This window comes from Rhinichthys klamathensis, unplaced genomic scaffold, assembly GCF_029890125.1.
Source record: "Rhinichthys klamathensis goyatoka isolate OS25496 unplaced genomic scaffold, OSU_Roscu_1.1 h1tg000046l_1, whole genome shotgun sequence".
NCBI lineage: Eukaryota > Metazoa > Chordata > Actinopteri > Cypriniformes > Leuciscidae > Rhinichthys > Rhinichthys klamathensis.
In genome coordinates this window covers 3186006-3203173 of record NW_026606593.1, presented here as the reverse complement: position 1 = coordinate 3203173, position 17168 = coordinate 3186006, and the positions used below count along the sequence as shown (strand labels likewise).

The following is a 17168-nucleotide window of genomic DNA, read 5'->3' as shown; positions in this document are numbered from 1 at the left end:
AAGTGTAATTTTCCTAGTTATTTATAATATTTACTACAATTTTAAACCCTTGCCATATTTAATTTTTTTTAAATATTTGATTTAAATTAATTTGCCACTAGAACTTCCATCACACTGCACTTCCTTCATGAATCCCCAGGTGGATCCGCGCACCCTCATTTGAAATCTCAGTCATCGATATCGCGATACTTGCAGTTCTCACACTTCCTGTTGGCCTTGCAGGATTGTAAACAAACGTGAGATCGTAGTCCCAAGAAGGATCGAATCAGCCAAGCATCCTGAGAAACCGACACAAATCAATGAGCTATGAGCTTCGAGAAGGATCTTTTGGAGGAATAAGCGCCGTGTCACAACGATTACAGCTGAATCAAAGCAACGACGCGAGTGGAAGACTAACGTTAGCTGTCCGCTAAGGAATACGAGTGATTAACCAGCTAGCTGGCAGTCGCTTGTACAGTGAGTAAACAATTACAAACTAACTGACACCTTGCCATTGTTACATTACAAACGACACTGTAACGTTAGCGCTCCTATGTACTTTCCAAATATAATTAGGTTTTTCAGAAATAGTTTATTCAATGAGACCGAAGGAGTCGGGAAGTAACGTTAGCTTCCTCCAAGTCGATTCATGACGCAATTATTATATTTCGTACATTATCATAGTTACCAGAGGGGAAGATGGAGATTTTATTTTAGTCTCTGTTTGATGTCTGTGTGTGTCAAATGACTCACGGGTTGTAATTAAGTTGTAATTGTTGGTTATAAAGTCTGTGCTGTTGCTCACTAGCGATAAAGTCTGCTAAAACATTACTAGTTTTATGATCTATGAGTGCTGACTTGTGCGACAAACAGCTATTTTGTTTTACTATTCCCCATAATTTTCTAGGGCTTGACAATACATTGTGTAAAGCAAGTCACATGTCAGTCTTGAAGTCAGCAGTCAACAACACTAACAGAAAAATAAGGCCATGGTATTGCAAGCAATAAGCATTAGGAGATTAACATTATTTTAAGTAGAATAATGTTGATGATTAAATGGCAAACTGATGTTAAATCTTCAATGAAAAATAAATTCCTATACTTCTAATTGGCTGGTGACAATAATCGCCAAACGGTTGAATGCTAGGCGATTAATCAGACTGAGTGAAGCAGAATCACATCTGAAAAAATTGCATGCCTGGTTTCTTGTTTAATCAGAAAACAACACAAATATACCATTTGCAAATCTAGAAAGATTGCTCTTCATTTGAGCCACCAGATACTAAACATGTTGGGTGACTCAGGCACACCTTGCATACATGTCTTATCTATTGTTTTTTATTGAATTGAAATGAATGCTTACAATGTGGTTCCACCAATACATGTTTATGAATTAACCCCATTAAAAGTAGATCTTTACATTGGCATTAAACCTCTGTTGTTGTAATTTGAACTAGGCCTAGAGAGATTAGTCTTAAGTTTATAGGCTAGTTTCCAGAATATGCTTATTCTTCCTGTAGTTGGTTTCACTTCCCGTGACTCATTTAAACAGCAGGTTTCTCTCAGTGTAGTAACACTTGAAATTGCTGAATGTGCTCAGTGTGTTTTACAGGCAGGATTATTTATTTATTGGAAAGCTGAGTAGATTCTCGAAATGTTCAAACTTTTTTGACAGAGAACTGCAGGAAGCCCTAAAAGCTTCTCTGTTGATAATCACTTCTCATTACAAGTATGTGAAGATGGCTGGTACATGTTGCGTTCTTAAATGCAGGTTAAAGTGACCCAGATGCAGAGATGGGGTTTGTGTTGAGCAGCATTTACTGCGAATCGAGACGCTGCAAACACTGGCCTATTTAGTTAGTTAAACCGCAGCCTTTGCAATTTAATAATAGCTCTAAGGTTTGAATAGGAAACTATTTAAAAACAGGAAACTGTTTAAAAAGTAAGAAACTGTTTTTGTCAGAACATTGAAGTCGGCATGAAATGAAAATTCACCCTATCTAATTTGCAAATGCATGTTATATATCGTATTGTGAATAATTCATCTGTGCATGTTTTCATTTTAAAAAACGTATTTATTTTCTTAAATGATAATGTATACTCAAAATGTCACAACTCCTCCTTCTCTCTGGTGACGTATGCTGGACTTTAGTCATTTAGTCCACTAAACTCCATCTTTTCATCAGTAATAATCCGTTACGCTCGGATATACATCACAAAATAGAAGAAAAGTTCAGTTTCATCAGCGACTTTAAAAGCTCATTAGCAGTAATATTAATCAAACAGATAAAATCATTCATAGTTCCATTCATGTTATTATTAGCACAGATCAGGCACTTACAAAACTGCTGATAGTCATGACTTCATCCTGAGGGTAGAAATGTTTTATTATTTGATATAGAGTTGATATGTGCTTTCTTAGAAGTAAAAGCTATATAAAAAGTGATATATGTATTTAACAGATTGAACTGTTTCATACTTTTCTTTGTCTAATTTCTTTAGACATTGCTCACTGAACAATTTGGTCATTGATGTTGAAGTTTGTTAACTCGTCATGAATCTGTATGCAGGTCTTCATCGCCCCTCATCAGGGCTCGGCCTAATTCAGGATGGTGTGTGTGGGGACTCGACTGGGCGTCTCGCTCCTGGTCTTATGCTTCACTCTGGCACCCTCTCCTGGTCAGGCATATATATATGCTGTAAGTGTCTGGTTTCAGAATTATTAAGGCTTTTATTGGTTTTATAAACTGTATGGCACAGTACATTTATTGAGTATTTGGTTGCATGAAATCTACACGCTTCACCTTTTTACAATCAATATTCATTTATTAATGTGGGTTGTTTGATTGCTCTATAATGTTTTTATACTGCATTAGCTAATGGACTCTATTTTATTCCATACAGCATTACAGTAACATGACCTCCATGCTGTTTGAAGATCTGCCTTCTCTCTTTGGCTCTCCCCTGCCAAAAGATGGACTCATGGTAATGAATCCCTGCTTCTGGACTTGTAGTTGTACCCAGTAACTAACTAATGTTACTGCATTAGTGTGACTGACTTTTCTCTCTCTCTCTCTCTGTCTCCCCCAGGGTGTGCTGGTTGAAGCTCGTCCTCAGAACGCTTGCACACCTATAGATCCTCCTCCAGTTTCTCCCACACCCTCAGATCCCACTACAAACAGCTCTACAAAATACATTGTCCTTATTCGACGCTACGACTGTAACTTTGATATCAAGGTTAATGCACAGCAAGGCTATTCTAATAAATAAAAAATATATTGTTTAAATGTACATATGCACATAAGTGCTAATTATGTCGCAGACTGATTTGGCCAAAGAAATGTCATGCATCCACACTTTGATTAGTCGATAATGAACAACAGAAAAAGTGAGTAATATTATTTATGTTTTGATTTTTGGGTCTTATAGGTGCTCCATGCACAGCAGGCCGGTTACAGTGCAGCCATAGTTCACAACATGTTCTCTAATTCACTTCTCAGTATGGGATCCAGCAATGGTGAGATTGACACACACATGCACACATGCACTGCTTGTATTGAACAATTATGGGAAATAAAGTGTGGGTGAAATGTTATTGAGAATACTACACTCTAATAAGAGATAGCTGAAAATCAGATTAGACATCTTCGTAAAATTTCATTTCGATTGTCCACTTGAGACATTTTACAAACTATAAGTAACTTTGCAACTACATGTCAACTAGCAGAGTATTAGTAGACTGTCTGCTTAATATCTGCTAATACTTTATTTTGATACAGTCCTATTCAAAATGGTTTGAGACATTTGTTGCGAGACACATACTTTATCATCCTCAGAATCTGTTTTGTTTCTTTTTAGACACCATCGCGGATGGGATCGAGATTCCCTCTGTGTTTACAAGCTACTATGCCTCTCAAATACTGCGCAGCTTTATCATACCAGAGAAAGGGTGAGAATAAAACAGCCTACACACATTCTTACACACAAATTTAATACAGATGCATAAATACAACCAGTCATTTGGACACACCTACTCCTTTATATTTAGGCAAGGCAAGTTTATTTATATAGCACATTTCATACACAATGGCAATTCAAAGTGCTTTACATAGAAGAAATTAAAATAATCAAAACAAATAAGAATAATTAAAACAGTTTAGAATAAAAAATCAAATAAAGTAGTACTGGTCCACCCCTATCTGAGATGGAAGAATAATTTATTATTATTCTTGTATTTTGTTTAATATTTAGTGACCAAAGCTATGAAATAACAAAAATGGACATGTGCAGGGGCACTTACTTTTTTTTCCCCATTGAGCAAGTTTGAATTTGAATTTGAAAAATTTAGGAGCACATAAAAAACTTGAGGCACAATGAAAATATATCAAATCATTTGTTTTTCCTTAATGTAGGGATACAAGGGGAACTTTACAAAATGGTTACATTTATTTGAATACAAAATATATATTTTTGCTTCAAACTGTATTTAATAATTATGGAATTCTGTATACTCTAAACATTGAGTTAAATGCCAGATAGAGTTTATTTTGTTACCGAAATACCAATAATAACCAGAAAAAAAAAAATTCTGCATAATGTGGGACTTTTATTATAAACAAGTCCAAAATACTCTGGGACTCTTATTTTGAAATGTCTTTATTACTTCCATCATCATTCAAACATATGAGTGAAATAAAATATGCGCTCTTACAACTATCTAAAACATTACAAAACAAACACCATAAAGTAAACATTGTAATATATATAAAATACATAATTCACAATTCCATTCATTATGAATACATAATATGAATGGATAATTCATCAACAGTAGATCATAAGCAATCTCTTGACTTAAATGCACAGTATTCATTGATTGCAAACTGCTCTAAAACCTCAAACCTGTAGAACAGCAACATTTTTACTTTGAAAGTGCAGATCTCACTTTTTTTTTTATGTAATCATCGCCTTTTGAAATAATTAATAATCACATTAAAGTGTTTCGCAATTCCTGTTTTCCAGCCCCAAAATGACCTCTTCAAATGATAATTAAGACTTTTGTTACACCATATAAGATACTTAAAACTGAATTCTTAAAGACCCGCAGGAACCTGATTTTTATGTTCTCCTAAATAGATTTTATAGTTCGCGCACACATCTATTTTTAGTTGCAAATGCGAGTGAAATGCCTGCACTGTTCAGCCCGATTATGTAGCGACCGTCAACAAATAAATAAATAAAAATTGTATATATTAACACTTTCAAACTCTTTGGGTAGTTTACTTTACAGTATGAGAGAAGTTCCAGTGAAAATGACTTGTTTGCTTTTCTTTAACTATATTCTCCAAGTCATTCACTTATTAAGAAGGAAAAAAGTGGTATATACACACTCATTTTGAATGACTTTATTCAGCTTGCCAGCCTCAGGGGCATAGGTTCATGGGTTCATGTATGTTATCGTGTGTGTAACTTTTGTTGCTGACTCACTTTGCTGCAGGGCCTTTGTGATTCTGAAGCCCGAGTTCTCCTTTCCTCTGTCCTACTATCTCATCCCCTTCACTGGAGTCGTCGGCATGATCATCATTGTCATGGTCGTCATACTGGTCAGTGCTGCCTTGACTTCTTTATAAATGTGTACAAGAATCATGCATGGGATTACAGGTGTCTAGAACATAATCCACATATATTCTAGTGATAATATGGTATTCTGTGTATATTCTTACACTAGTATTTTTATATTAGGAAAGTCACATCGAATGAACATGGTCAACTCACCTAAACCCACATTTATTTATTTTTTCTAATGGAACACAAAAAGAGAAGATTTACTAGTGTACCAGATGTTTTCAGTTTCCATTACAGTGAATGGAGATTGCAGCTTTTAGGCTTTAGAAAGTATGAAAAAAAGTGTAGAGCATAGTTTTTCTTTCTACTGTTTGGAATAGTTTCACATCCGGAGTGCCTTCATGATGGCAAAAAATGTTGTCTAGGTTGGCATCTATGTTGGATTTGTAAAAGAGCCGATGATACGTTCATTGGTGGGTGTTGATACATGTTTTTCCCTCTAACTGGTCCAGGTTGTGCGGTGCGTGCAGCACAGGAAGAGACTTCGGAAAAACAGACTCTCCAAAGAACAGCTGAAGAAAATCCCCACTCACAAGTTTGTTAAAGGTGAGCAAAAGAGAGTTTGTTAATAATCTAAGGTTTCAATGCAATATAAGCTCTGCCTCCAACAAAAACACCTTTACTGTAATGCACACTTTTTACTGACGAATATGGTCAGGCTTGCAAACCAATCATGAGTTGTTGGAGTCTAAGAAAAAATCCATAGCATAGCTAAAGAAATGCATTACAACTGCTAGTTGCAAATAATAGAGGTTCAGCTTTTTTTCATAAAATCATGTTTGGCTGCTCTAAAGATGATAATAAACAGCACTGGATGTCAGCACATCTCATATGTAGGAGTTTGCACCACATACTCGAACAAAGAAAACTCACTGATCACTGATGGGTTCTGATAGCAAGCATGATTGTTCTACCGGAACATCTAACACTTCAATAATGCCATATTTTTCTCAGGTGACGAGTATGATGTGTGCGCGATTTGCCTAGATGAATATGAAGAGGGAGATAAGCTGAGAGTGCTGCCGTGTTCACATGGTAAGTGAGCTGCTCCATCATCTGTGTGAGCAATGTGTGTGTGTTTTAGTGTGTTGTCTTTATCCTTTCTCTCTAATAAGCATATCTAAAGTATATAGAAGTAATTAAATGTTTCAGGTCAGGTTTTTTTTTTTTTTTACTAGTATTATAAAAAATATAGTATATCATAAAAACCTTATTTAAAGGAAAAATAACTATATCGTTTTATATATATATATATATATATATATATATATATATATATATATATATATATATATATATATATATATATATATATATATATATTAGGGCTGTCAAATGATTAATCACGATTAATCACATCCAAAATAAAAGTTTTTTTTACATAATATATGTGGGTGCACTGTGTATAATTATTTTATATATATAAATACACACACATGCTTGTATATATTTTGTAATATTTTCATGTATATACTGTATATAGTTTTATATATAATTTATATTATATATAAATATAAATATTTTATATATAAATAATATTTTTTTCTTAAATATACATGCATGTGTGTGTATTTATATATATATACAAAATAATTATACACAGTGCACCCACATATATTATGTAAAAAAAACTTTTATTTTGGATGTGATTAATCGTGATTAATCATTTGACAGCCCTAATATATATATTAGGGCTGTCAGTTAAACGCGTTATTAACGGCGGTAACGCAAACCCATTTTAACGGCGTTAATTTTTTATCGCGCGATTAACGGTCTTTTTGGCCTAGCAAACTAGTTTTTTTCACATGCTTTTGCAACAGGACGTGGCATGCGTGGCGCTGCGCTATGAAACCCATTCATTTCAATGGCTTGCGCCGCGCGACGACGTTTTGTTGCAAGCGGATCTAGCTAGACCGGAAACAAAACAACAGGCACGCCGCACACACTTGTTTGGGCTTGCGAGCCGGCCAAATAGTAGGTTAACGTTACGTTTTGAGTGGATGACGAGCGCGAGACGCCGAAATGGATGCCAATAAGATTCTGAATGGAAAGTTTACTTTTGGAAAGTTGCCAAATGGTTCCATTGACGAGACCAAAGTGATCTGTGTGTTTTGTCGTTGTGAACTGAGCTATCATCATCGCAGCACGTCCAGTCTGAAATACCACTTGATGATGGCCAAGCACACACGCACACACACACACACACACACACACACACACAGCTGATGCGAATCCTCCGCCCCCTCGTCAATATCAGGACCTAGTCAGTATTTCTTTCACCCTTTTATTAATGGACAGTGTTACATTGTGTGAGAGATTATTTGCTCAAAGTGAGAATGTTAGTGTGAAATTAAACACTGTATATGCCAATGGTGTTTTCAATAAAAAACATTTGCACAAAGCAAGCCGATCCACTTTTCCATGTTGATAAGAGCATTAAAATGAGAAAAAAGAATGGGACAAAAAGAAATAAAGAGACATTTAGAATAGATAAAATCATGAGTTAACTATGACATTAATGCGATTAATCACGATTAAATATTTGAATCGTTTGACAGCACTAATATATACATATATCATTATCGTGATATAAGATTTTGGTTATGTCGGCCACCCCGAGTGGCTGGGCGTCTGGCTTGAATTTGGTACAGCCAAGGGAGGAAATGATATTCATTGTTTTCCACACATATGCAGAAAACAGCGAAACGACATGCATATTTTTTTATAGAGTTCATTTTTGTCCCTGTTCAGAATACCATAACATGATGATTTTTGCTTCCATCATTCAGCTTACCACTGCAAGTGTGTGGACCCCTGGCTCACCCTAACCAAGAAAACCTGCCCAGTGTGCAAGCAGCGCGTGACCCGTCCCAACCCAGAAACCTCTGAGTCTTCAGATTCGGAGGAAGAGGCGGGGCCGCGCGAGGCTGGCGGGGAAGAGGACGGAGCGATCAGTGAGGCTGATTCTGAACGCACCCCTCTCCTCCGCTCGTCCAACCCCGCGTCCCCTGCCTCCTCCAGCCCGCCTCCCAACTACTCCTCCACAGTGACGTCCAGCGAAGCCGTGGCTACGGTCACAACCTCCGCTCAGTGCTTGCCACACACACCGCAGCACGACGAGTACTGCACACCCGTAGAGGACTCGGATGAAGGTACTGATGATGAGGAGGGTCACCCCTCGGATAGCGACACCACAGAGCTCATCGGACGCGGCGCATTACGAGTCTGATTAAAAACTACCCCTTTATCTCGGTCACTTTGGTTGTTATAGGGATCTGTTTTCTCTGATGTATATGGCAGAGGTGGATTTTTACACCCCTTATTTTGAGATGCATTTTGTCCAGTCTCACTGAGATTACACGTCCATCCCACTTTTAGTTCTAGCTAGTGCATCCAACACTAAACGGCATATGTGCAACGTTTTACAGTTCCTGACAAAAATACAGATTGGCGTGGTTCACAAAATCATGTGTTGTCCTAAAATGTCCAAATCACAGTTAAAGGTCATGTAAAAACTATTTGAGGTTAATGAAACCATCCTTAGATAAATAGAAACGCATCTTTTACTCACCTTCATGTCATTCCAAACCCATATTCATTTCTTCCTTCTGTGGAACACGTATGACAACACTGCACCCTTTTTATTTTATTGGCACCTATTTCAGGTTTTTGGAGTCTCTACTAATGAGCTGATTAGGGGAACATGCAAAACACTGTTCTACAAGAGAAAAAAAAGAAAAAAAAAAGGGTCAAACCTAGACATGTTTGAAGCCTGAATATGAGTAAGTCTAAGATTTCCTAAGCTGTGGTGCAGGGGCAGATTTTCAGTCATTGATGATATAAGGACTAGTTCATCCAAAAATTAAAACTCTGTCATCAATGACTCGCCCTCATGTCGTTCCAAACCAATAAGACTTAACACAAATTAAGATCTTTTTAGTATTCTCTCATTCTTCTAGTGAAAGTCCACACAACCAAAACTTTCATGCATTGCAACAAAAAGATATTGTGAACATAATCCATATGAATCGAGTGGTTTAATCCAAATCCAAGTCTAGGCTTTTATTCAGATATAAATGTTGTATTAATGCACATACATAGAGCACATCAAATATGGTGAACAAAAACATACTTGATTAAAACGCGAGCATCATGTTGAGTTTTGTTTGCCATATTTGATGTGCATGTATGTGTGTTGATCAATGTAAAAGCAATCCATATGCAAAAATCATTCTCATTAAACAATCTCTTTATGAACTTTTTGAAGTGGAGGGACGGAAATCTTTCAGGTTTCATTAAAACTCTTCATTTGTGTTTCAAAGATGAACAAAAGTCTTACAGGTTTATGAGTAATTAATGACAGAATTAACATTTTTGGGTGAATTCTGCTGTGTTCCACGTACAATGCTGTCGCATGGCTTCACAAGATATAGAATATAGCGCATAAGTCATATGGGTTATTATTATGGTTTTTAATTGCGATTTATTGTCTTTTCATAGCTTATGAAAAAGAGCATCCTCCTTATTCTGTTAAGTTTCTCTGTTTCGCTGAAGAAAAAACCTCAACCTTGACGATTTAGTAAATAAAAGTTTGGGGAAACTATTCCTGTAAGTTGGTGATTCTGGTCACCATTTATGTGCAATACGGACAGGTTGCCAGTTTGTAAATGAATACTAATCATTTATTTATACCTACAGAGGTCGCACAGAAATGATTGCAGACTTCTGAATTAGCGTCTTTGATAAGTAAATCCTTTTATGTTATTTTTAGTAAACACCTGCATTGATCAACCTGAAATCATACCATTCTCACAGGATTCACTTTTTGACTAATAATTTAGAATGTGTTATTACAACAACATCCTTTATAATCGGTTATTTTTTTTGTTATTTTCAATACATAAACTGACTTTCTGAAGCAGTTCCTTGCAGATCTCTCTCTCTACATAATGTAAAGGCATTATTCTCTCTCATATAGAAAGATTGCAGTTGAAAGAGTTTTATTATCGTTATTGATGCAAGCTAAATGGACTATTCTTTGTTTAATATAGACATTTACCATTTAAATGCTAGCTGCTGTTTCAGGTTTAAATTTACTTTGATCATGGCTGACAGTGTATAGACATAATGGCAATGTTTATTACCTTTTCCTCTTAGATCACATCTTTCATCTCAAATGAATAAGAAGTTGTGTTGTCTATACTAAATAAACATGTGCCTACTTCAAATTTTCATTTGTAAATGTAACGCCATCCATCTCTTCCTCTAAACCACTAATCAGTCACATGTCTGTTTTTCTTTCCCGAGTTTTATCATTGTGATTTTAGTTTCAGTTCTTTGACATCAGGCATTCAGATATATTTGTGTCTCCTTTCAAAAAATATAAAGCAAAGAAGAAAGAACACTATAAAGAATCATAGGGTTTTGCACCTGTAGTTTGCCGGAGCAGTAGCTTTTATTATTATTTCTACTCCATATATAATTTTGGTTCGTGTCTGTGTAGTGCTGCATTCTAATTGACTTTACAGAAGATTTATTTAGGACTGTAACATTGTTTAATTCTGTGCCATAAAAACAATTTTACTATTTCCTGAGTCAAATCTTATATTATGAACCCTCATTGAAAGATTAAACAAATGCCGTTTCATGCCATTAAAAGTCTTGATTCTGTATAGTTTAAAGCCGGTAGGTAAGCGACTGAACGCCGGTGGGCGGGGCCTATAGTGTGATGATGTAAAACTATTCGCCAGGTTCACACTGTACGATTTTGGCCGTGTGCTATACAATTTTGTGATTCCTCTGATCCTGGGCCATAATCTGAAGTCTTTGAGCGTTAGTTTGACGGGTTCTCCGACAGCCGATTAAAGGGATAGTTCACTTTGAAATTAATTTTTGGTATGTTTTAGCTTACCTCAAGGGCATCTAAGATGTAGGTGTCTTTGTTTCCGCAGAAGTTTCAATTTTGATATTTTTAGGTCAAACCGTTCTTGTCTGTCAGTCATATAATGCAGGTCTATGGTCACCACCTCAAAGAGCATGCACAGAGAAGTCCAAATTAAACATGATTTAATGACTCGTAAATGTAAGTACACACTGATGGCCTAAGACACGAAACGAGCGGTTTGTGTGAGAAAACGAACAGTATTTATATCGTTTTTACCTCTTGTAACGCACATCCCTTTAATGACCACTGTGCCAGAATTTTGATCAGTGTGACCTCCTACAACAACCATCAAATCGGAAACCAATAGTAGCGCAGAACCCGATGACACGATTAGTGTGACATCAATAAACCACGGCTGCATCCCAAATCTCACACTTCCGTACTATATAGTATGCGAAAACAGTATGTGACAAAGCAAGTATGTCTGAATTCACAGTACTCATAAAAGAGTGGGCAAAAAGTACTACTTCTGGTGAGATTCTGAAGTGTGCATCCGATGGACACATTACTATCCCATGATGCCACGGGAGAGGATTTATGAATGGCAGTGAGGCGACGCAACTGACGCTGGGAGGTCACATGATAATAACAGTATGGCGAATGTAGTACATCTGGATTACATTCATACTATATACCGTAAAACTTCAAATAATAGCCCACTCAAGCCGAGTCCCAAATACACGCCCGGTGTGGCTGCAGGTTTGGGTAAATAAAGGCCGCTCTCAAATAGAGGCCGGGTCTTTTTAGCAAATTGTTGTCCCTCCAAAGCCTTTTTTGATCGATGAGAGAGAGAGAGCGCGCGAGAGAGAGAGACCGCGCGCGCACTCTCACGTCTTCAAACAACACGAGCGCTGTCTTGCTAGACCGCAGTTTCACGTGGAGCATTTGGAGATTTTTTAGAGAGTAGAGACAGACAGGCCTTTATACACTCAATGAACAACATCTCAACACTAAATTATAAAGGCCTGTCTCATGTAGACGCCTGTCTCAAATACAAGCCGGTGCAGTTCGACGATTTGGGAAAATAAAAGCCCGGGCTACTATTTGAAGTTTTACGGTAGAACATACTTTTTACTGGTTGTGAAGTAATGACTTATTCAGAATAAGTACCTACTCAAGAGAGTATGCCATTTCGGAGACCCACCACTTCCTCCACAAACACCTCGTCGTTTTTGCCATTTCTTTCCATCGTTTTTTTTTTTTTTTGGAAAGCCATGATCAAAATTAATGCTAGAGATAGTACAGTGTGACAAGCAACATTCGCAAAGGACTATTATAAATTGTACAGGGTTCACCCGGCTTTATAAGCAGTCATATCCACACACAATGTTTTTGAAGCTTGATAAAAAAAAAAAAAAAAATTGTTTTGAGGAAGATATTTTAAGCCATGAAACTTAGACAACTTTAAAGGGTAAATTTGATTTCTCATGTCTTGACCACTATAGAAAAAACCCATTGTTTTTTTCATGCACTGGTCAATTATAAGATGCTAAGCTAATTTTCAATACACATTTAAGTGTTTGAATTTTTTACACTTTATCTAATTCTGTCTGTAGATTTCAGTTACAATACATAAATACTGTTTTCTCAAAATTAGTTTTTTAATTTTTTCAAACTTCACATTTTTCTATATTCTGCGAGTTTTTACTCAGGGGTAATTGACATTTTATTCCTAAAACATGGGATCTTATTTTTTATGGCTGTTGAAACTTTTCCTTCTGATTTATGGAGTGATAAAAAGAATTGTAAATAAATTGTAGCCTACACATCTTTTTTTGATATTTAATGTTAAATTATTTCCTGCGGCAAATGCGAATAGATTCTTTAATGTAAATGATTTCTGGTTTTGTTTAGATTTTTGCCTTTTGCCTGTTGAAATACAAGAAAGTTCGCAAAATTCAACCCGTACTATAGAGCAGTCTTGTAGGATTGCAGAAAAAAAGCAGGCCTATGTATACAAAAGCATTACAATTAGAACAGGTTTATAAAAAAGTATTATATTATTTGTAATTATTCACAACATTTTAAGGTCGTTAAGGTTTATCTGACAAAAAGGTTTTCAATTGTTAACAAACTAATGATTCATTAATACACTGCATATAAAGCTTGTATACTTTCACTACATGTCAATATGGCTCCATCAGTCTTTTAATGGTCAATACTTCATTTAAAAGTGGTTTGTGCCTGGAGTCAAGCCAACTTGTTCCTTGTCCTTCTCCAGATGTCACCGCTGCCCCAAATAAAGCCTTTATCAAGCCACACCAACAGCTTATTTGACATTTTTGCAATGACTTTTAATCAACTGGTACCTCCGTGATTTTAAGTGGATGAAGTCGCTTCTCAAGTTCACATAGAAGTCCTTTGAGAGTAACTGCAGTTCATCACAGTCATTTTTTTCCACAAAATGTAATAACCAGAAAGCGTTTAAATTTGCTTGAAAAGTGTCTTGCTATATTTATTTAAAAAAATAAATGCCACTGATATTTTGTTATTATATACATCTAATGCAAAGATATTCATATTCAAGCCCCCATACTTTTTCGGGCCACTGTATAGATAGACAGAGTAGTAATTTAAATCACAATATAACATTGTTTATATCATTTTGTATTTAAGAATTTATGTAATCCAGCTGAAGACCATTGTGTTACACCATATTTCAACCAGATATTCCCAGGTTTTCAGTTCCTAAAATTAGAATTGGGTGCAAATTAGCAGAACATCGTTAAAAAGCAAGGGCACCTTTTATTAACGTCAATGCACTGGTCTGGTTTCATCATAAATATTAATGCATGTGGCAGCATTAGTATACATTTGTATATGAATATTAACAGATATTTCCTTCTGAAAGGTCAACAGCCTGTTGTTAACATGTTAACATTTAGTTTTGCCCTACATTTGAATGACATTGACATATTGATCTGGACTTCTGTGTGATTACCGCAGGCCAATGGCAGATGATGGATCCGCGTGTAAAACAATAGTGAGCGAATCGAAGGACCCACATAAATAATACAATGGGCAAAATGACAACAGCAATCATAGTGATTATAAAGCAGCTCTAAGACAATTAAACTAATACTATCTGTCAAGTCAAGAGCTGAATAGTTGTTACACTTTTTGCCCATGCGATATTTTTCAGGGTAGGATTATTTTAGCCTTAAAAACATATACATTAAAGCCATGCCTACAAATAAGCTATTTAAACATTTACGAAGTTAGCCTATTCCCTAGGAATACATTCATGTAACCCACAATGACCTTTTGTGGGAAGATGTCCAACAGCAAAACGGTAAGATAATTAGCCTATTGTTTTGGCCTAAAGACATTATGATTAATACTGCATACAATCACAGCACTCAAAACAAATGAGACAACCTGCAGCACAGTCTGTTAACGTGTTTACTCAAGAGCTATACAAAAATATGATGATATTGGGATTTGAGATTGCCCTCTTAAAAATAAAGGTTCTTTATTGACATTTAAAGGGATAGTTCACCCAAAAAATGGAAAATTTTTATCATTAAAGGGTTAGTTCACCCAAAAATGAAAATTCTTTCAGTAATTACTCTCCCTCATGTTGTTCCAACCCCGTAAGACTTTCCTTCATCTTCAGAACACGAATTAAGGTATTTTTGATTAAATCTGAGAGCTGGATCACTCCTCCATAGGCTTCTTAAGGGATCGAAACTGGCCGGCCCAAAAGTAATGAAAGACATCGTTAAAATAGTCCGAGTGACTACAGTGGCTCAACCTTAAGTTTATCAAGCGACGAGAATACTTTTTGTGCGCAAAAAAACAAACAAAAATAACGACTTTATTCAACTATTCATTTCCTTCTCTGTACGCCCGTGAGATTTCACGTAGTGAAACAGCGCAAAGCTTGGTTGTACGTCACGCATCACACACATGACCAGCGTCGGCCAATAGTGAGCCTGCGTGTGACTGCGTTAATTTGTGTTCTGAAGATGAACAAAAGTCTAGCGGGGTTGGAACAACATGAGGGTGAGTAATTACTGACAGAATTTTAATTTTTGGGTGAACTATCCCTTTAATTACTCTCCGTCATGTCGTTCTAAACCCGTAACGGTGCGTGTCCACTGGCACGAAGCGAGCGTTTTCAGTTCATTTCTACGGAAGATGAGCTTCATGCTCGCGCAGTGCATTGTGGGATTGACAGCAGACCAGAGAGAAAGAGTTGAGAGCGTGAAAACATTTTATGGAAATATCAAGCGATAAACGCGGCCGGCAGCCAATCGCTGTGCGGTTCAGGTGTTCAGCTCGTGTCTCGAGCATTTAAAAAATATGCAGGTTGTGCCGTTTATGCTGAATTTGGTGTGTAAATCATATTGTTTACACATTGGACATTATATGCAGATGTTACATATATGTTAAATATTGCATTTTGAATGCTTTCATTGTGATTAGGGTTTACAAAAGTTTATATAATTGACGCGTTCATGCAACAACGTCTATGCATGCATCAGTGCTCTTGTGGATGCGTGTTGGAGATTCATATTTTGTAAATAAAGTGGTAAGTTATGTTTTTTTGTGTGTGTGTGTGCAAACAAAGCACTCACATCGCTTCATAAAATTGAGATTAAACCACTGGAGTCGCATGGAATACTTTAATGATGTCTTTACTACCTTTCTGGAGCTTGAAAGTGATAGTTGCGTAGCTGTCAATCTCTCAGATTTCATTAAAAAGATCTTCATTTGTGTTCTGAAGAGGAACAAAAGTCTTACGGGTTTTGGAATGACATGAGGGCGAGTAAGACAGAAAATTCATTTTTGTGTGAACTATAATAATAATAATTCATTACATTTATATAGCGCTTTTCTAGGCACTCAAAGCGCTTTACATAGAGGGGGGGATCTCCTCAACCACCACCAATGTGCAGCATCCACTTGGATGATGCGACGGCAGCCATATTGCTATCCCTTTAATGCTTCCATAAAGAACCTTTAACATCTATGGAACCTTCTCAATGCACAAAAGATTCTTTATAGTGAAAACATGTTATAGTTTTCGGCCTTTTAGAAGCCACGGACCCCCAAATATGATTATCCCTGTGAGGGGCCCCCATCGTAAAATTTATAAGGCATCTGGCTTTTATAAACCCTCAATTTATATTAAAAATTAATATTATAAATCTTAAATTAGTTTCAGTTACATTATCATATATTTTGTATATGTATTATTTTTTATATATATATATATTTATTTAATATTAATCTAATATTAAACTAATTTTTACTTATTTATATTAATAATTTTTTTATTTTATCTAATTTAATCTATTTAATAGATTAATAACTAATCACATTATTTATTTATTATTTATTTTATTTTAATCACAAAATGTATTTATTTATTTAGGTCTAATTTATTGCTTTACTAATTTATTTTAATCTAATTATTATTATCATTATTTTTTATTTTATTTTATTTTTAACAGTTTTTCTCTAGATTTTTGGTTCTTCAGTGGCATCTCTGCGAGTGTGGAGGATATAATTCACACACGCACACAAAAAAAAAACAATTATTTAGCCTACCATTTGATACAGCTTTGAACTAAATCTAAAGAAAGAATTACGCTTACATTTTTATAGCTCACCT

General features: G+C 35.9%; 1 protein-coding gene across 2 annotated transcripts in view; it reads left to right on the top strand.

Moving 5' to 3' along the window:
* rnf167 (ring finger protein 167) overlaps nucleotides 1–9174 on the top strand; it is a 121563-nt gene extending 112389 nt beyond the window's left edge. Inside the window, exons 2-11 of one of the 2 annotated variants that reach the window (XM_056247405.1) lie at nucleotides 356–460; nucleotides 2571–2678; nucleotides 2884–2964; nucleotides 3070–3216; nucleotides 3409–3496; nucleotides 3838–3928; nucleotides 5477–5582; nucleotides 6057–6150; nucleotides 6559–6639; nucleotides 8394–9174. In XM_056247405.1, coding sequence (XP_056103380.1) covers nucleotides 2589–2678; nucleotides 2884–2964; nucleotides 3070–3216; nucleotides 3409–3496; nucleotides 3838–3928; nucleotides 5477–5582; nucleotides 6057–6150; nucleotides 6559–6639; nucleotides 8394–8833 — 1218 coding nt within the window. In that variant the 5' untranslated portion in view covers nucleotides 356–460; nucleotides 2571–2588 and the 3' untranslated portion in view covers nucleotides 8834–9174. Of the gene's footprint in view, nucleotides 1–194; nucleotides 461–2570; nucleotides 2679–2883; nucleotides 2965–3069; nucleotides 3217–3408; nucleotides 3497–3837; nucleotides 3929–5476; nucleotides 5583–6056; nucleotides 6151–6558; nucleotides 6640–8393 lie in introns of those variants that run through there. The other variant, XM_056247404.1, reaches the window with a different exon arrangement.
* The last annotated feature ends 7994 nt before the right edge of the window (nucleotides 9175–17168 follow it).